Source organism: Theobroma cacao, chromosome 6, assembly GCF_053813885.1.
Source record: "Theobroma cacao isolate CCN51 chromosome 6, ASM5381388v1, whole genome shotgun sequence".
Lineage (NCBI taxonomy): Eukaryota > Viridiplantae > Streptophyta > Magnoliopsida > Malvales > Malvaceae > Theobroma > Theobroma cacao.
This window is the reverse complement of record NC_142644.1, coordinates 31931670-31950539: the sequence shown is the minus strand read 5'-3', so window position 1 is coordinate 31950539 and position 18870 is coordinate 31931670. Positions and strand designations below refer to the sequence as shown.

At 38.2% G+C, this 18870-nt stretch overlaps 3 protein-coding genes across 7 annotated transcripts; all 3 read left to right on the top strand.

The window, feature by feature from the left end:
• The first annotated feature begins 517 nt into the window (after positions 1–517).
• On the top strand, positions 518–4627 carry LOC18597380 (protein ENDOSPERM DEFECTIVE 1-like). The gene is made up of 6 exons (XM_007026381.3): positions 518–1704; positions 3212–3331; positions 3553–3669; positions 3786–3875; positions 4178–4285; positions 4413–4627. Exons 1-6 carry the CDS (start codon positions 682–684, stop codon positions 4488–4490), a joined length of 1536 nt encoding a protein of 511 aa, XP_007026443.3. The 5' UTR covers positions 518–681; the 3' UTR covers positions 4491–4627.
• A 1609-nt stretch (positions 4628–6236) lies between these two features.
• On the top strand, positions 6237–9399 carry LOC18597379 (Phosphoglycerate mutase family protein). Its single transcript, XM_018122551.2, has 5 exons — positions 6237–6527; positions 6667–6766; positions 6867–7046; positions 7260–7377; positions 8948–9399. Exons 1-5 carry the CDS (start codon positions 6308–6310, stop codon positions 9014–9016), a joined length of 687 nt encoding a protein of 228 aa, XP_017978040.1. The 5' UTR covers positions 6237–6307; the 3' UTR covers positions 9017–9399.
• A 712-nt stretch (positions 9400–10111) lies between these two features.
• Positions 10112–18686, top strand: LOC18597378 (alpha/beta-Hydrolases superfamily protein). 5 transcript variants are annotated; one of them, XM_088807161.1, is made up of 14 exons: positions 10113–10287; positions 10751–11078; positions 12042–12123; positions 12245–12348; positions 12519–12645; positions 12757–12851; positions 14486–14609; positions 15984–16064; positions 16270–16368; positions 16456–16641; positions 17150–17287; positions 17368–17424; positions 17822–17959; positions 18279–18686. In XM_088807161.1, exons 2-14 carry the CDS (start codon positions 11038–11040, stop codon positions 18483–18485), a joined length of 1479 nt encoding a protein of 492 aa, XP_088663287.1. In that variant the 5' UTR covers positions 10113–10287; positions 10751–11037; the 3' UTR covers positions 18486–18686. The 5 variants fall into 5 exon arrangements, with proteins under 5 accessions (XP_088663288.1, XP_088663287.1, XP_007026440.3 ...); XM_007026378.3 differs by having other exon boundaries at positions 10651–11078; XM_007026377.3 differs by having other exon boundaries at positions 10641–11078.
• The last annotated feature ends 184 nt before the right edge of the window (positions 18687–18870 follow it).

Genomic DNA, 18870 nt, shown 5'->3' with positions numbered 1-18870 from the left:
TCTGTTGCCTGGGTTTGTTAATCTACGACAATATGGCCAGATGTAGAGAGATAGACCATAGCTCGATGACGATGATGCTCAACAGAAAGTTGATAGAGCTCATACAATTCAGAGAGCTGAGAGAGTTGAAAACGATGGTGCTCAACAGAGAGTTGGCAAAGTTGAGACAGTTCAAAGAGTTGAGAGAGAAAGATGACCTAGCTTAAACAACTGAGCATTTATTTTTATTTTTTTCTATTTTCTCTCTGACGGGAGGGAGATATCGAGACCCTAATTTAAAATGATATTTTTAAAAGCATTTTGGTCTACTCATACTTTTTTTGATTAAAAATATATAACTTTATATGAATAATTATTTTTGAAATTATCTTATCATGAGTTCCGTTTTTCACAATTTTCTCAGTTTAATACTTTAATTTTATTGAAGTGGGTCGGATAAGATGCATATCCGCTGCCATTCCTAAATGGTAATTTAGTAGTAGTTAACGGCTAGAAATCTCGGTCGGATCACGCAATTCATTTTGAAAAGTAGAACGTTGCTCCCAACGGCTAGATTTTTCTTGGGAAAGTAGCGCTCTACTCTCGGTCAAGTTAATAGATTTCGATCCCATAAACAAAGACGGACAGAAGCTGAGTAGCCTCGCCAGACAGCGATTGATCGAATTTCAATAGATTCTTTTGATGATGGTACAAGCGGGAGGAGTTGTCGAGAGTAACCATGCGGTGGCACCACCCCTTCCCCACCCGCCTCAGCGGCGGCCCAGGGTGAGAGAAGTCAGCTCTAGGTTCATGTCTCCAGTGGGATCCTCGTACTCTGGTGAACTAGCCAAATCGCCTCTTCTCAAGCAGCTGCGCTCGATCTCAGCACAGCGGCAAAGGCGGCACCTGGAAATGGAGGCAGATGAGAACAGGCCTGCCCCTTCTGAGACTCCACGGAGCTTGGAATCCTCGTTTGTCAATACTAATAGTAATAGTAACATTCAAAAGAAACATCACCCCTCCAGAACCTATAGCGATAGTGGCAAATTATTTGGGAGAAGTACAACAGGTGCTCCTTCGAAGCCTGACACGCCCACGCCCACCATCAGCAGTTTTGACAGAACCGCAACATTATCATCATCATCAAGAATAAGATTAAACCACCGCTCTGCCAACATATCATCAACGGCCACAGCCTCAGCCGCTGCGAGGCTGTTGCAATCTAGCGGGATGGCCTTATCATCAAAACCAAATGTTTCATCTCCCTCTCAGGAAGCCTCTTCCGTTTCTTCCAACGACATGGGCAGCACAACTCGTTCCCTTATAAATTTCTGCTCTTCCATGCCTGAGGCAGATCTGTTACCTTCCGTATCCACTCGATTGCTCACAGACAGAAATGTCAATAACGTTGTCGACTCATCGAAACTCCCTGCTTCCCCTCTCTCCCGCTCTCTGAATTCACCGTTATCTATTTGTGAACCGTCTCTATTTCATCATCCAAATCCTCCAATAAAGGGCGTTTCTACTAGGATGGGGCCCCTTTCCCTGCCTCCGGTCCCTTCCCATACAAAGGCCGGGACGGATGCAATAAGGAGGCCTAAGAAAATTTCCAGTCATCAAGAAGATCTGCATTCCCTAAAATTGCTTCACAATTATTACCTGCAGTGGAGATATGCCAATGCAAAGGCAGAAGCCTCCATGCAAATTCAAAAAGGAGAAACTGAGGTTAGCCCTGTGCTCTGGATTTTTTTTTTTCAATAGGCTATTTGCACATATGCATCTCATTCCTCATTCCTCAATGAAAGCGAAATACAGATACTATCTAACTTCCTCACAATTGGAGGAATATCCAATTAGCACCATTTGATGCTTTTGTCATGTTTGATAAACCTGGGGTGGTACGCCCTTGCTCGCTTCATTCTTGGGAACTAGTCTACTCATCAAATTTACACGGTCTCGACATAGACTCATAGATGCCTCAGCTTAGAGAGCAAAGTAACCCATGCTTGTACTACCAAAGAGATAAATTTCTTGAAACTTTTTATTTATCACCTTCTTGACTTCCGAATCTTGTACCTTATTTTTATCTTCAATGACAATAAATAATATATCACTTCATTAGGAAGCGTTAAATGGGTCGCTATTCACAGATGAGAATACCGCAACCTTGTTCAAACTTCAAATAGTGGTAAACTGTTGATACTTCTATGTTGAAGATCTTTGTGGGCACACCGTCATACTTTTTTAGATTATAGTTTAGTAGTTAGAATGTTCTCCTATCTTTCAAAAAAAAATAGCATGTTCTCCTTTTCCAGCTAAGCTGGTAATTAACAGTGTAACACTGATCTGTTGGTCAATGTATGTTGAATAAAATGTCAATTTAGGGAGGTTGTTCTTTTGAGACAAAAATCAGTGTAAACTGAAGCTAATGCATTTCCTATAAGCTAGCTCATTGGAGCATAAGATCATCACTCTGACCACTAAGAGAAGCAATGCAATTACAGTAATATCTAAGCGATTTAAGTTGGAAAAGGAAGGAGAAAATGACAAGAGACAAGAAAAGTTATTTAGACTGAATTGAGGTGAATTTACATTTATGGGATACTTAAACCAGTTGCTGTTAATGAATTGAGAATACATTCAGAAAGTTAAAATAATGGCTTTTGTTACTAATCCCCAAATCCATCCACTTCTGAGGAGATTTAAAAGTGAGTCCAGAAAGAAGTTGTGATTTATAATTTCTCTTCTTTCCTCTCAATATTTCTCCCACAGGTTGTCTATTTAGACAAGGGAAATGTTAACATTTCTATGTCGCCCTTTGTTTTTTTTTTTTTCCATTCACTATTCATTCACTTTTGCTCTCTTAAAGAAAAAGAAGGTTGTGATCGTTGGCAATAACAATTTTGGTACTGAAGTGAGTCCAGCTTCACATAGAGGGCAGAAAACATATTAATTCTAAAACATTTTGTCTGTTGATACTTCTAAGTCACTGCCACATTCTCAACACTCAATAATTTGATAGCTTATTAAGTATTTTTTGATTCAGCTCTTTGCTTTTACCTGCTTGTCCGTCTCTTGCACTTCTATTCTTTACATACACTCTATATTTTAAAATTTTATTTTTAATTTCTGTGGACGGCATTTCTTTCTTTTTCTTGTCAACTTTTTAAATTCATCTTCTCACTGTTATAGTAATACTACCAATCCTTCTCGTGTTCCTCCATTTTGCTAGAGAACACTTTATTCTCTTGAAGTGAAGATAGCAGAGTTGAATGATTGTGTGAGAAGGAAACGCATTGAACTTGAACTTCTGCAAAGAATGAAAACCTTATCAAAGATTCTGGAAGCTCAAGTAAGGCTGTTGACCTGGTGAATATGTATATCTTATGTGCATTCATGAACTTTTGGAGTACACAATCTTTCAAGCCTTCAAAATTTTGCATCATTGCTTGGTTTACCTCATCTTGCATAACCATACCTTTCTTAAGGAAATCAAATTTGTAAGACCATACATTCTCTGAAATTAAAACATTATTATTCACAAGTTACATGTGCTCTTTTGGCTCTTTTTAGATGCCATATCTAGAAGAATGGTCCGCCTTTCAAGGGGATTATTTAAATTCATTGGCAGAAGCAATTCAATCTTTGTTGAACACTTCTCATCGACTTCCAATCAGTGGGAATGTTAAGGTATGTAGTTTCCTTTGGTTTTCTTTTTCTTTGTGGTATGTTCATCATTTATTCAGATGGAGAAATTTTTTTTTAATGTTTTTCTTCCGATATGCCATGTTCATCATTTGATGCAGGCAGATACAAGAAAGGTAGGGGAGGCAATGAAATCTGCAATAAAATGGATGGAAATGATACTTTGCCATGTTCAAAGCTTTATGCCAAAGGTAGGGTGGTTGTCTTACAGATATCCTATTCAAAAAAGAAAGAAAGAAAAGAAAAGAAAAGAAAGTAAGTAACAAGAAGATTATATGGATGCATTTTGCTGCTTATTTTCAAAATTTGCCATGTTCAAAGCTTTATAACAAAGGCAGGGACAGGGCGGAAGGATTGTGTTATAGAAATCTTATTCAGTAGAGAGCTAAAAAAATGAGCAGAAACTTAACAAGAAGATTATCTTGATGCATTTTGTGTCTTGTTTTCCAAATTTGGCCAGCCTATGAAAAATGGTTCTTTTCTAATATCACAGGCTGAAGAAATGGAAAGATTGATTTCAGAATTAGCCAGAGTGGCAGTTGGGGAAAGAGCTCTTATTGACGAATGTGGAGATCTATTGTCCAAGACAAATACATTCCTGGTTAGCCTTCAAAATATATTTTCTTATCTTCCCAGTTATGAAGTTGCTTCTGAGAATAGCACCTGGTTTATGATAAGTTTTCTTCATTTGATTACCTATGAACTTACAAGGATTGCTTTGCTTATAGGTGGAAGAGAGCAGTTTAAGAGGGCAGCTTATGCAGTTGCAATTGATTCATGTCCCAGTAAACTCCAACCATATGTGATCTTCAGCTACTAGCTTGAGACTGAGCCAAAGAAACTTTTTGTTCTTTTCCTTTATCACTCAGAAGAAATTCCTCATGTGTATGTATTTCCTTAAATATGTACAAAATAATAATTGAAAAGTTGTGCTTTGTGAATATTTATTATTACACACCTTTTTCTTTTACTCGATTTGGGAAGTTATAGTTCTCCATTATCTCAACGGAACAACTAGATCAAATGAGAGTGTAGTATAGTGTAGTGTAGTGCGCAGTGTTTATAAACTTAATGTACATACTCTCGTATTGGAATTTGGAAGGGACCTTTCATGGTCCAAATCCTTGAACCTTGTCTGCGAAGTTGTGTTCTCATTTTCCATATGGATTGGCCATCTGGTATGAGAAAGATAGCTAAAAAAAACCACATACCGGGTATATACTTGGCACTGAATATTATTTTGCAGATTTCCGAATCTAGTATAAAACATACATATGATCAAGTCAAGGTTATGGAATAGGATTTAAAAATTCAGTGTATGAGCTCCTCTCCTTGCTTATTGTTGCTCAAGGAACGCCGCAGCACTTGTATTTCTCCAACTAATATCATCCCTCTTCTTTTTGAACTCTACCAGAGTCACACTTGTAACTGAAATTAATGTTCTCCTCTCTTGTATTAGATAAGAGAGATGGTTTGCCACTTGTAGTGGTACTTTTAATTTGCCTAACGCATGTATCTTTCTGTAAACTAAACATATGATTTAAATGCATATGTATACAAATGTAAATATGATCATTTTATGAACAATAAAATAAGTTGCAAGTCAAAAAACAGTGTGGAATCTATCACATGCAAGTGTCACGGGAGTTTTCTCTTGACCCGTGTGGCCTAGCTTTTGCCTTGCTAAAAGGGGTTAGAAAGGCTAGCAGCATTCTCAAGTTAGCTAGTTAGGATCGAATATGACAAGCGCAAGAGAGTTGAGAGAACAAAGAGAGAGCTTTTATTGATAGAATTTTCAATACAAGAGCCATTAGTTACAAATGAGGGGCTCAAGGGGTTTAAATAGCCTAGGACCCCTTGGAGCCGTTACAAGGCAGTTCCCGGCTAGGGGCTGTTTTGAACTCTGCTGGACCCGTCTGACGCACTTCTGGCACTGTTGCCAACGGCAGGCAAAGACTGCCTCGCAGGTCCCGAGCTGGCCAGTATTTCCCGCGCTTCTGGCAGACTGCCTAGGCAGTTTGCCCCCACCAGCTGCGAGCCAATTTGCCAGCTTTGCCGCATGCCATTTTCCTGCATGCTTGCGCACCCCGTCTGCGTACTGGCCCTCACACATTGCCTGTCTGCTGGCCCGCACGGCCAATCTGATAGCTGGTCTGCACGCTTATCCGCCCATGGGTGTCGATGTCTCAAGTCCCTTAGTGCCAAATTGAGGTTCCAGCCCTCGTTGCTAGTCCATCTTCGGGTTGGCTCGCCCATTCCCGAGCCTCAAGCCCTTGCCGTTGAACTGTCCCGCCCTTCTCCACAAAAGGGGCGTCACACAAGTGCAAGGTCCCAAAATTCTCTAAGTGTCCGAGACTATCAAATTCCAATTACTATATTAGCAAAATACACATGGGCAGAGTATGGATGTAGCGGACTGGGTCAGCATCGGAGTTAGCTTTTAAAAGTATCGATCCGGAATGGCCCATCCTAAACCAGGCCCGACCTGGTCCAATGGAGCACTCTAAATAGAATAGAAGGGTATATATTGAGATTATTGATTAGAGGGAAAAGGAGACACTCAGGAAACAACAATTGGCAATAGCAGCGTAATACAGGAACCAGAACATCACTGCAATCAGAAATGAATGCTAGTGCTGCAGTGGGAGTGGGCATTTCCCCCTCCACCTCTAAGCCATTGGCCATGGGCTTAACACCAATCCCTATCCGTTTGCGCTGGAGGAGGAGTTGTTCAATGATTGAGACGGAGGCGGAGCTAGCTGCGTCGGAGGCCCAACCCGTCTCTCGCCGCCTCATTCTGCTTCGCCATGCCAAGAGTTCTTGGCAACATACAGCTCTGCGAGGTACCCTGTTTTTTTTTCTTTTAATTTCTTTCGGTAGCAGTCTAGCCTCTTGTTTAATTAACTACAAACCATGCTTAATCGCTTCTCCTTGCTATATTAATGGTGAACGCTGTAATTTGGCGAACCGCAACCCCATCAGATCATGACCGTCCTCTCAGTAAAACCGGACGAGCTGATGCTGCCTTGGTTTCTAAAAAGCTCCAGCATATGGGTTGGATCCCTCAGCTTATTTTATCTAGGTTAGCTAGCTTATTTTCTCTCAACATCATATTTCGAAATTCATATTATTGCTTTTTAAAAGAGAAAAAAATCTCATTCTCTTGATTCATATTGCTCCAGTGATGCCCTGCGAACGAGGGCAACACTTAATATCATGCAGGAACAGGTGCGTGGTTTTCTGGAAGCGGAGGTCCATTTTATCTCAAGTTTTTATTCCATTGCAGCCATGGATGGCCAGACTGCTGAACACCTCCAACGAACTATCTGTCAGTATTCAAGGGATGAAATACTTACCATCATGTCAGTTTCTTTTTGTCCCTACTCTCTTATTCTCACTTTGATTTTTCCTTCGGTGTCTTCTTTTTATTTCTGCCTGTCATTCAAGTTCAAGCATTGGGTAACTATAAGTTGCCACTCTTTACTTGAAACCTGATTTAGTATTATGGCATGCATATGTCCGAAGAAAATGTCTCCTCATAGTTATCACGCAGTCACACTTTTTTAGTTATACAGGTGTATGGGGCATAATAGGGGATGGGAAGAGGCAGCCTCCATGTTCACCGGTGCTTCCATAGAGCTCAAGACCTGCAATGCTGCTTTGCTTGAAGCTACTGGAAAATCTTGGGAAGAGGTTACATTTCCTTTCTTCATAAAATATTTTCTGTCATGTTGTCTCATTGTCATTTTTACCTTTTTTTTTTTTTTTTGTGGAAGTAATGTATATGAAGTATAAACTTTATAAGTTCAGCAATATGCCGGGTCCAACCGCTTAATACTTCTATATTCTATGTTTTTTCCGCAACAATTATACTCTTTAACAACTTCTACTTGCATCTGCAACAATTGATCTGGTAGAAGTGGTGCTAACTTGGACTTGTAAACTATTTTCATAAGTTCTCATGAGGCAAAATTTAGTTTCTGTCTCAAGGACTATATAGTTGCATGCTTTCATAGAATCTGAAGATTTGATGGTGGAGTTGGTTGAAGTTATGTTTGAGAACAGGTTGCATGATGGATCAGACTGATGCAGGCTTTCTTTCTTTTGTTCTTCATCTTCTTCTTCTTCCTTTTTTTTTCAATAAGAAAATTGTAGTTGGACATTTCTGCTTAAACCTAGTTGCCTAATTTGTATGAAATCAGGATTATGTTGCTCATACTCGGGTGAATGTGGGATACAGGTATGTGTCTGACACGGATATGTTCTACTTTTTCTAAGTTTTACCTTATATTTGGAGGGTCAGAAAGCCATACGACACCTGTCAGATTTGTATCAGGCACAGGTCAGGAAAGATGAAGTGTCTGAGCAACATAAAATCAGACTATACAAGGGTTCATGTAGAGGCCTATAGGATATTTTGTTGGACCAGATATGTCTGTCATGATATTTAAAAAACTTTTAAAGCCATAGTCAATTGAAGTAGAAACATCAGTAAGGCCTAGTGCTAAAATTTTTTGAAACCTATTCTTGTGTTGGGTAAACACAGCTGGCTTCAAATTTAGGGCATCATTTCATAAGTCCTTCATTAGGAAACAAATGGGAGAAGTGGGATCAACCTTGTTGAGAGGGCTGGTTTGAGTGATGCCCTTCTGGAGAAGTATAAGTAAGATTATAAGGTTACAAATGGAGGCAGTCCCCTAACTTTTGCTTCTGGTGAGCATGGATTTTAGTCAACCTCTTTTTCATGGTGTGGAGTTTTTTCTATTTTTCTAAGTTACTGTGCGTGTGAGAGATTCTTCATTGAAAGGGTGTCTTTCATTTCCATAACTGGATGGGGATGAAACCTTGTGGCTGAGCTGTTTTACCATGGCATTTCTCAAGAAAACTGGTGCTGCATAAAAGACAAATTTGCTGAATGAATTCTATAACAAGAGCAGATTGGAATTAAACATATAAGAAACCTTAATCCTTCAATCCATCTTGCAATAGATTTATGATGTTTCTTCTGCCTGATCCCTTATAGCCTTCTTCATGGTTGACAGGTTTTAAGAAGATTCTTTTTAATTAAAGTAACTTCTAAGTATATAGAGAGCATTGGTTAAATGTCATTTTTGGACTGGACTTACAGAGATGAAGATGGAAAAACTTGACCAGTGCAGCATAATCACCATATTCAATAATTATCTGAGTTTATTTGTTTATAATTTTTAATGGATGAATCATTACTGAACCTAGTGTCTTCCTTTCCATGTTACCTTTTCAGGCATTTTCTGTAGCAGGATTTGGTGGATGGAAGCTTCAAGGGATAGTGACACCTAGTAGTAACCTCTAGAGTGTAAACAGTAAAAAATTTTGAACAAATCTAACCCCTCCCCACTGAAAGGAAAAACAATTATTCAAGGAAGCATTAGCCAGAGTTGGTAAAAGGTGGTAACCAGCTTTGAATCCATACAGATGTTAGTTGTTTGCGCTCTGCAGGTAGCAACTGTTGAAGTGGATCTTGATCAAAACATACATAGCAATTCGAGCTAGCATGTGGAATTTGAGGGGCGGCTATCTTGAAAGAGTTGCCTCTTTTGCTTGGTTCATGATGTTCCATGGCAATATGATTCTGCGGCTCTTTTCCGTCAGATAGATTTCCTGTTGCGTTACACTATAGTGTGGTAGAAAATGATTAGTTGAAATGATTACTTGATTGCACTGCGCTTTGGATCATTTTATGGTTTGAGGTCTCATGAATGACCCTTGTTTTTCTTTGCGTGAATGACCATTTTGAAAACTGGGTGGTTTAGCTAGCTGGGTAGTTAGCAAAAATAACGGAAAGGTTCGAGAGGGGACAGGACAGGGGAGTGATCTGTAATGTCAGCCAGCTGCCATTGAAATCATTGTGGAATGATTACAATTGTCCATGTTGAAAATAAACACTATTCAAGGAAACGAGGGATCATTTCTCTTCCTCTTCCTTCCCATAGCTTAAATGCAAAGGCTACTATCTGAGATCAGCGGCAAGCAAGCTTTGGAGGGAGATGCCTTTGGCATTTTATTTCACTTTGTTTGAGAATCTCCATGAATGTAGCTTCTTGCATTCTTGATCGCCTCAACTGTACCTTTATACCGACAGAAGTGAGTAAGAAAAGAAACTAGAAAGTATAAACAGTTATGAGTTGGAAACCTTAGTCACGTGAGTTACACGGGTGCATCTATTTAAAAATGTCCTTTGTTTATTTATAAAACATTAATTTCATAAAAAGTTTAATACAAAATATACTAAAAATCAATTTTTTTTTACACTATGTGAAAATTCAAAAGAAATGTGTAGTTAGATAAACGTTACCTTTTTTTTTTTTTAAAAAAAAAGAATGCTGGTCGTAAGAGATAAAAAAGATTGTAATAAAAAGGGTTTTGGGAATTGGGAAACAAAATAAAAAAAAAATCCAATATTCCAATTTGCATTTTGGACCCTCCCAGTCCCAGTCCCAGAGATAGACCCAGTAAGGAGGGTCAAAAGAGAAGGCTCCGTCTCTCTGGCTCTGAGCTGTGCTTACTTGTTCTTGCCTTGGTGGTTGCCGCCTCCATTCTCAGCTTCTAACAGCCCTAATTCCAGTGAGCTCTCTCTCCTCCTTTTTTCCTATTTTGGAATCTCTACTCCTTTAACTTTTGCTTCCACGTTATGGTTTGAAAAGTTTGTTTCTTTTCTTTCCCCTGTTTGTGAGATCTGAAACTGGATTTCTTCGGGTTTTTTCGATACTCGAATTGCATTCATTCCTCCAAAAAAGCACTATGAAAAATTCATCACCTTCCCATGTCTCACGGTACAACTTTCATTAGAATGTCCAATCCAAAGTTCAAATTCCTTTTAGGTCCTTGGCGCATTAGATCTGGAATAGTTTTTGCTTGAGCTTTGTGTTTCATTTTCCATTAACTGTTTTCGTACTAATTGGTTGTTTTTGGGTTAGTTGCTAACAGGTTGGATGTGTTTGTAATTGGGTGGCCTGGCAGTGGTGAAAATATCAGCTCAAATTAAAAAAGCAATTGTTTTATTTTATTTTTTTTTAATTTGGGACAGGGGAGGTCGGAGTTGGATGTTTTGTGATGATGGTGGGAAAATTTTCTGCTCAAGTCTCTGGGACTGCAAATGTATAATTTGATGTACGGCTCTTAAGATGCCTGTGTTTCTGTTGTCCCCTCTGTTCCAATAAAAGGAAGCTTCTCCATACTTGCTACAGAAGGGGTTCAATTCAAGCGACCAAAAATGTTGAAAAAGTGAATTTGGAGCTTCTCACACTCTGCCGGAGTGGTTCACGGTTCTGACTTCTGACGGTCTTTCACTTTCAAAAGCTCACTAAAAGCAAGATGATTGATCAGTTTATCAATTTTGTTATTCGACCTCCCAGGTATCTCTCTGTTGTTCTATTCCACCCTGGTTCCTCGCCCATCTCTTGAAGTTGGAACCAACCCAGGGGCCTAATCTTTCCTTTGCATTTTAGCTCTATCTTGTTCCTTTTGTGAAGGCAAAATTATGCTAGTAGCTCATTTAAAGAGGTGTGAATGTCCATAATATCGATAAGTTTATCATTATAAGCTCATTATGCTTACTAGTTTTACCTTGTATATTGGTTCCTCATTATTCGAGTGCGTTGGCTATGATATTGTGTGCCCATGCTAGCATGATAAAGTTACTAAATATGAGCCTTTTAAATTCAATTTTGGTGTCCTAAACTCAGAACTTGGCAACTCCATAACTCCATCCTTAAATTGGCTTAGCGTCTAGTCTGTCCCTTTGCACTAAACTGGGAGGAGTTTCAAGAAAGTGAAAGATAAAAACATAAAAATAATTGAAGAAAAATAAGACAGAGAAGGGAGGACTATACTTAAATTTTTGGGAAGGGTTCTGTGCAAAGGGAGAGTTATTGCGTCCATGTATCTCGCTATTTGCATTTCAAACACCTCCCTTCATTGTGGCACTCCCATCAATCTGAAACCTTTGCTTTCCCTTCCCACTGTCAAAAAACACCAAAAATGGGCAAATCTCTATGTAAAGCATAACCAAACTACAAATTTGGCTTCATTACTAAATGCTTCTCTCATATTTTAAGACCCTAATGGTTTCTTCCTGTTGAGGGCTTGTTCTTGCCAGCTTGAAACAAATTGCATCCTCTCTGGTGTGAGTCATCTCTTCTTTGCATGTTAAGGAACTATCTTAGCTAATTATCGTTGCCTCCATCTCATTTGTTGATTTGCAGGTCCTTTGTTATTAAGCAATGGTTTGAGCATTTGTAAGAGCTGCACTGCTGCTCAAATCATTGATCTTCCCTTCAGTCACTAATCTTTTGTGCTTTTCTTGTGTGGACATGCAGGGCTGATTATAACCCAGACCAGTATCTGTGGGAAAGGGAATTTACACTTGCTGGAAGGCAGTACAAAAGACAAGATTTGGAGGCAAGTATGGACATCAATTAACCTCCTTACTCCCTTTTATCTCTTTGTCTGTCACTCATCTCTATGCATTATATTTTAGCTTTTCGGAACTTGTTAGATTATCCTTTTCAATTGTATACAGCTTACGAATGCAAGGGGCTATATGTTGCGCTGTAGTCATTATATGCCTTCACCTTTTCCTAAAGAGACTCCTCTCCCTTGTGTCATATACTGCCATGGAAACAGGTATGTAATTTTTTTCATGCCTTTTGGGTTACATGCAAATTGTAGATTTAAATGGTTTTAGAGGGGATTGTGCCTTAAAAGGAATTGTTCTGCATCATTATCAAAGAGTGCATAGCACAAAAAGAGGTGAAAATTTATTTTTTCTTTTTTCTCCTTGTGGATGATTGTAGTGGATGTAGGGCTGACGCCAATGAGGCTGCCGTAATTCTTCTTCCATCAAATATTACGGTATTCACTCTTGATTTTTCGGGTTCAGGCTTATCCGATGGTGATTATGTTAGCCTTGGCTGGCATGAGGTATGTGCCCATTCTACTTGATTGCGTTTGTTATCTAAGTTTGATGAATGTTTTTGTTTTCTTTTATGTCTTTGTATAATTTTTTAGTATTAATTTTTAAATCCTTGACAGAGAGATGATCTCAAGATTGTGGTATCATATTTGAGAAGTGAAAAACAAATATCACGTATAGGTCTTTGGGGACGATCAATGGGTGCTGTCACCAGGTTTTTCAATTGTCGCTTCTCAAGTTATTGCATTTTTAGTTGTTTTTTGACACCTTTTGCTTTCTTAAACATGAAATGTTTCAAAGCTCTTGTTATTGGGTGTTTTAAAATGCTTATGTTGGTCCTGTTAGAGTGCTAGAGGGGGTGAATAGCACTAGAAATTTTAAGGTTTGCCTTTTTTAACTTGTAGAGCTCCTAACCAACTAGAGGAAAAAAGGTTTAAACTTGTTATAGTTAAAAGACACAAGTAAACAAATGTAGAGAGAAGTGGATAATGCACAAGTATTTATAGTGGTTCGGTACTTGTGGCCTATATTCACTAACTTTATCTCCCAATCAAGGATTTTCAAACCAATTTCATTATATCAGTGAAATTAACAGCTTCCACTAAGCTTTTATAAGGTGAGCTTCTATTCTAAGCTCTAATTCCTTACAAATAGGCTCTAGAGTGCTTCCCACACTCTGATTTGCCAAGAAAAGAGAAGAAAAAGAAGTACAAATGATTAGTCTTACAGATTTAGGATGAATACAAATAAACTCAAACATTTTTGCAAGAATAGGAATGAAGAATAAGTGTGTAGGAGAAGGTTCTTTGGCTTTTTACTCAAAATAGGCTCTTGGTGCCTCTCTCTTATTTCTTTGACCGTTGGAGCTTCAATTTATACTTAAAGAGACAGATTTTGCTGTTATAGACAGCTTATAGCCGTTGGGAACAACTCTGATGTCATTCTAGTCATTATTTTATCCTTTAACATTTAAATTCAAATAGACAGACAAAGTTCCGTTAACTGGTTATAGGCAGGCTCTAACCGATTAGCTCTTCTTTGACTTGTATTGTCTGGCAGCTCTGTTCACTGTGTTAACTGATTAAAAGAGACTAACTGATTAAGAACTCTCTGTTTTCAAAGTTCTCTATCCAGCAGACTTTCTTTAATTGGTTAACCCTCCTTTTAATTGATTGAAACTTCACTTCCTTCAACCTTAACTGATTAAAATCAGCTTTAATCAATTAGAAAATCTTTGAATTTGAATTTCTTCATTTTGGCTCCCTTCAACGGTCAAACTTATTTCAAATTTGGATTTTTGCACTTGAAGGTACTTAAGGTCTTATGTTTTAACTGATTAACCCAATTTCTTAACCCATTAGCATGCCTCTATTTTCAGCTTCCAGTACCTTCTTAATTAATTAAACTTGGTGCTAATTGATTAATGCTTTTCTGTCTTGCTTGTACCCAGCGCTCAGTTATGTCTTAACTGATTAAGGCTCCTTATTAATCAGTTACTAATGTTCTGTGTTCACTAATCACTTTCTTCTTTCCTTCTTTAACTGATTAACTCTTCTTTAAATTTAGCAAGCGTTTTTGATTTGCCTTTAATTAACAAATTTGCTAGAGGAATTAAACTAGATCCTAATAGTAAAGTTAGACATTACTGAATAAGGAATGTTTGGTTATCATCAAAAACATATAGTCAACAGGATGTTCTCTTGATGGTGCTTTTTAGAATTTTTTGCTGTTTCTTCTTAGGTAAAGCATTGATACCAGTTTGTTTTCCAGTATGTTAGGTTTTTTGGTGCCTTCGAGAATAACTCTCTCTCTCTTTCTCTCGCATTATCTCTTTGTTATGTAATGCAGCCTTCTTTATGGAGCAGAAGATCCTTCAATAGCAGGAATGGTGTTGGACAGTGCCTTCTCAAACTTATTTGATCTCATGATGGAACTTGTTGATGTGTATAAAATCCGACTTCCTAAATTCACAGTACGAATCTGTCTCTTTGTGTATGTGTTAGTGTAACTTTGTGCATTTCAAAGCAAATATGCATTCAGACCAATTGTACTCTGTTAAGCTATCACATTTTGCTTATTAACCAACACCCACAGAATGAGATGTATGCTCATTTACCAAGCAAATAAGTGCCTGGGTTCTTTTGGAGCTTGGTACTTGAAAAAAACTGTAAAGAAATCAGCAACACGATCTTAATGGTGCTTCACCCTTGAAAATATTTTGTCTTGCTCCTGCCCATGAGAGTGAATTCCTCCAAGTCTTTTGTGTCTTGACCATTATATACAGGGGCAAGCACCATTGTTTGAATCTAGGATCTTAATCCAAACGCCATCACAGCTAAATCCAAGCGGCAAAGATATTATATTCATGCATTTGTACGTATTTTTTGTTTGGTTTTCAGTGATAGGTTAGTTACGGTTACTGTCTTTTAATCTTAGTGGCATCTTTTATGGATGTGAATGATTTTTCTAGCATGCAATGTTCATAACTCCAAGGTGGTCAAAACTGTATTGGTTAAAATCTCTGCCTTTTGCCTTTTGGGATAGTTCATACTGGTAAAATCTCTGCCTTTTTCCTTTCGGGATAGTACATACTGGTAACAATGTGTCTATGCATAATCCTTAATCAGCATTGTTAACATGAAAAGATTTTCCTTTAAGAATAATATGATTTTCACCTTGAACTCTAATTATTAATTTTCACTTCAAATATTTAGTCAATGTCATCAATTTATTTTTGGCAAAAGAATACCTTGCAATTATGCTCAGTGGCCTTGCATTTTGTATTCATACTAAATCCCAAATCTTAATCCAACATTGTTCCAAAGACCTTCTATGTACCTGCTCCAACCCGACATGTGATATCTTAAAAGCCTTTGTTCAAAATCTCTCACAAATCAACCATATTTTTTCGCTTTCACCTAGCATGGGACAGCCTTCCATGGATTTCGTCTCTCTCTCTCTCTTCCTAAAACTCTTGAGACACACACAATGGAGACCAACTCTCATATTTTCCCCATTGTGGCCACCAATGAAGCATAAAGAATGATTCAGCTGAAATGGCCAAAATTAGTTGGTAACTTGGTATTGCCAGAAAATCACAATACACCTTAGTACCTTATATGAGGTGGCACAACTGCTGCCAATGTAGGTTTTTTTGTCAAAATCTGGTATATCCCAGCTGGTTTTGATAATACTAATACATTAATGGTCACAATTTGTTGATCTAATGGTCACTGATACATGTGAACTGACGGCATGGGATTCGTCACTGTTTGCATATTCTTTGTTTAGATGTTTTTAAATTATTGCAATGAGAGTTGTATCTCTTGCCTTCTATTTGAATCAGGTTAAGATGGCTGTGCAGTACATGAGGCGTGTAATTCAGAAGAAGGCAAAGTTTGATATCATGGATCTAAACTGTCTAAAGGTTTGTCCATATTTGTGTACTTGTTAATGTTGACACTGCTAAGAATGATGCACAAGTTGGCAAGTTAATTAATTCTTTCCTGCTTCATGATGTTAATCAGTGATAGACTTGTTTTGATCTAGAAGTTATTTCATTTTATGTTGGGTTTCTTTCATTACCTATTGCTTTATCTATTTTAAGTAATACGCTAGACTTCTACTCCCAGGTGGCACCCAAAACATTCATTCCTGCGTTATTTGGACATGCCAGTGATGACAAATTTATTCAACCTCATCACTCTGACCTCATCTTAAAATTATATGCGGTAATTTACCATTTGAAAATTCTTACATTTTTCTTGAATGAATTGGCTGATCTTGGAAGTGTTTAATTATATGCATACTCTGTGCAGGGAGATAAAAATGTTATAAAATTTGATGGTGATCATAACTCCTCCAGGCCACAGTTTTATTATGATTCGGTTTCCATTTTCTTCTACAACGTACTTCATCCTCCTCAGATTTCTTCTACTTGTTCAAGTAAGCTTGAGAAATATTATGACCTTGGTGATTTGAAAGTCAGTGCTGGTATGGATGAGGTGAATTTCTTTTCATGTGGAGCTTTTGAGAAAGTAGTTTAAGAGTTAAAGATGTGTGTCCTTTGCTTATTGTTAGCGTCACCTCTGTACGTTTCTTCGCATATTATCTAAGCTTGTGAGGAACTCCCCCTCTTGTCAAACTTTTCCATTAGGATGTGGATCAGTAGCTAGGCATCATTGCCAAACCTCTGGGAGTTTTGGAGTTTAGCTGGGCTGTATTATGTTTATATTTTGTCTTCCTCTTTTTTGGGGTATTTTTAAGGGGCTCCAGTGTATAAATACATACCCCTTTCGCCCTGTTGTTCACAGAGTTCTTATAGCATAAAAAACCAACAAGGGAACAACTATGTTGGAGCTGGAAATGCATTTGCTGGATAAAGGTGTTGCTAAGATGATGAGCCCCCAGTATTTTGTGATAGTTGCATGTCCTGTAAAAGCTTTTGTAGACATTGGTATGTAGGCATATAGCTACCAAAGGATTAACGTGAATTTCTGTATTTCATTTTAGAGTCTGTTGTATGAAATAATCACTGGCCTTCAATCTGCATCAACCAATGCTGCAAGTTCATCTTCTGCTCCACCTAGCATTTTGACAACAAAGCCAGTTAACGAGCTGCTTTCGGAAGTTGCACCACTTTCTAGATTGGTAGCGTTTTATTTCTCTGTGTTTGGTTATTAGTATTTTTTTTATAAAAAATATGGTGTTTATTTGTTATTGAACTGCAGGATTCCATGCTCAGTGGAGATAATAGACCTGACAGTGACGAGCCATCAAATTTACTGGTATCCATGAAATGTTTCTGATCACCTCTATTATATTTCTGTCTGTGTCTGTCTGCACGCTTCTGTGTATGTATGTTTTATTCTTTTAAAAGGGGGACTGGATTTTTTCTTTTTCCAGTTTCTGCTTAATGCACTCTCAAGTTAGTCCTAAGAATCTGCCATGACCAAACTCAATTTAATGTTAGCATTCTTCTGTGATGAATCTATGATACTTAAACTCAATGTAATGTTAGTTTCATTCTGCAATTATGGCTTCACTTCCAATGTAGCTATTGTCTTTTGCTGAAGATGGTTGCTGAACTTGCAAAATGACTTGTGAAATAAATCATGAAATGCTTGCCTTTTCACTTTGCACACTTTGTTTCATTAGAGGCTTTTGCTTTTATTTCTTTTTCAGGATAAGCCTAATGGCCAAAGTGACGAATGTTGCTCATATACAAGCTCAAACAGGGAAAGTTGGGGAAGATGCTCTTCACTGGGGGGCAGTGATGAAGAATCTTCAGCGGACTGTACAACTGCTGACAACAGCCATCAGGTTCCTCATTCTCTCTCTCTCTAACCCTGCTGATAGCAAAGTGGAATCTTTACCATAGAGTGAAGAAATCTTACCTCCGTCCATGTAATGCATATAATAGGTCTGCAAAGCTATCAGGTTTAAACTGTTTTAGTCAATAAAAAAGAATGCATGGAGGTGCAGGGTAAATGAGAGATGTTGGGAATGAGTTGGTAACTGGTGTTTGCCATGATTTAATTCAACTGGAATGTGCTGAATCCCTTATCTGCATGATAGTTGTAATCGTATCGAATTTCCTGTCTTTATCTTTCTTGCTGAAAGGGACTTTGTGCCTCACTAGGTGACTCTCAATGTGCTTGCAACACCTCTCAAAAGCATGCAGCAAAAGTCGCCTGATCCATCAAAAGAGGAAATTATGAAGAAGAGAGCGCCAACAATTCCAAAGAAGCCCAAGCGTGAGAAATTTGAAAAGCTAGAAGCCCTTAGCAAGCGACTACGCCTTTGCATCCTGAAACGAGTAAATCACCGGAGGCATCGGTCCCCATGACTGTCCTTCCTTGTAACATAATACTGTTTTTTGGGTTTTTTTAGCTCCAAGTGCTCAATTCACCTCCAACTTGCATTGCCAACAAGGTTGCCTTTGAGTATGTATAAATGCAGCATCCACGTATTTTATAAAACAGTATTTGTTCAAGCACAGCCTGGCAATGCTCATTATTCAGAAGTCTAGATTTGGAAATGATTTTCATCTCGAAGCGCGTTATGATTTTGCTTACTCATTGCTCGCCTAACAATACCATGCATGTCACTTCGCCATAAACATTAAACATGCCCTAAAATATATAGTTTTAATAAGCTTTATTTTGGTACTCTAATTCTAAAACCAGCACAGCACATACACCCTACAAAAGGAAATTGTCTCTCCCGGTATG

Excerpts from the sequence above, each read along its gene's own strand:
- LOC18597380 (XM_007026381.3), top strand. The coding sequence starts at position 682 with ATGATGGTACAAGCGGGAGGAGTTGTCGAGAGTAACCATGCGGTGGCA. Across the intron at positions 1,705-3,211 it reads TTCAAAAAGGAGAAACTGAG|AGAACACTTTATTCTCTTGA; the intron begins GTTAGCCCTGTG and ends CCATTTTGCTAG. Across the intron at positions 3,332-3,552 it reads CAAAGATTCTGGAAGCTCAA|ATGCCATATCTAGAAGAATG; the intron begins GTAAGGCTGTTG and ends GGCTCTTTTTAG.
- LOC18597379 (XM_018122551.2), top strand. The coding sequence starts at position 6,308 with ATGAATGCTAGTGCTGCAGTGGGAGTGGGCATTTCCCCCTCCACCTCT. Across the intron at positions 7,047-7,259 it reads GATGAAATACTTACCATCAT|GTGTATGGGGCATAATAGGG; the intron begins GTCAGTTTCTTT and ends TTAGTTATACAG. Across the intron at positions 7,378-8,947 it reads CTGGAAAATCTTGGGAAGAG|GCATTTTCTGTAGCAGGATT; the intron begins GTTACATTTCCT and ends TTACCTTTTCAG.
- LOC18597378 (XM_088807161.1), top strand. The coding sequence starts at position 11,038 with ATGATTGATCAGTTTATCAATTTTGTTATTCGACCTCCCAG. Across the intron at positions 16,642-17,149 it reads TCAGTGCTGGTATGGATGAG|AGTCTGTTGTATGAAATAAT; the intron begins GTGAATTTCTTT and ends ATTTCATTTTAG. Across the intron at positions 17,425-17,821 it reads ACGAGCCATCAAATTTACTG|GATAAGCCTAATGGCCAAAG; the intron begins GTATCCATGAAA and ends TTTCTTTTTCAG.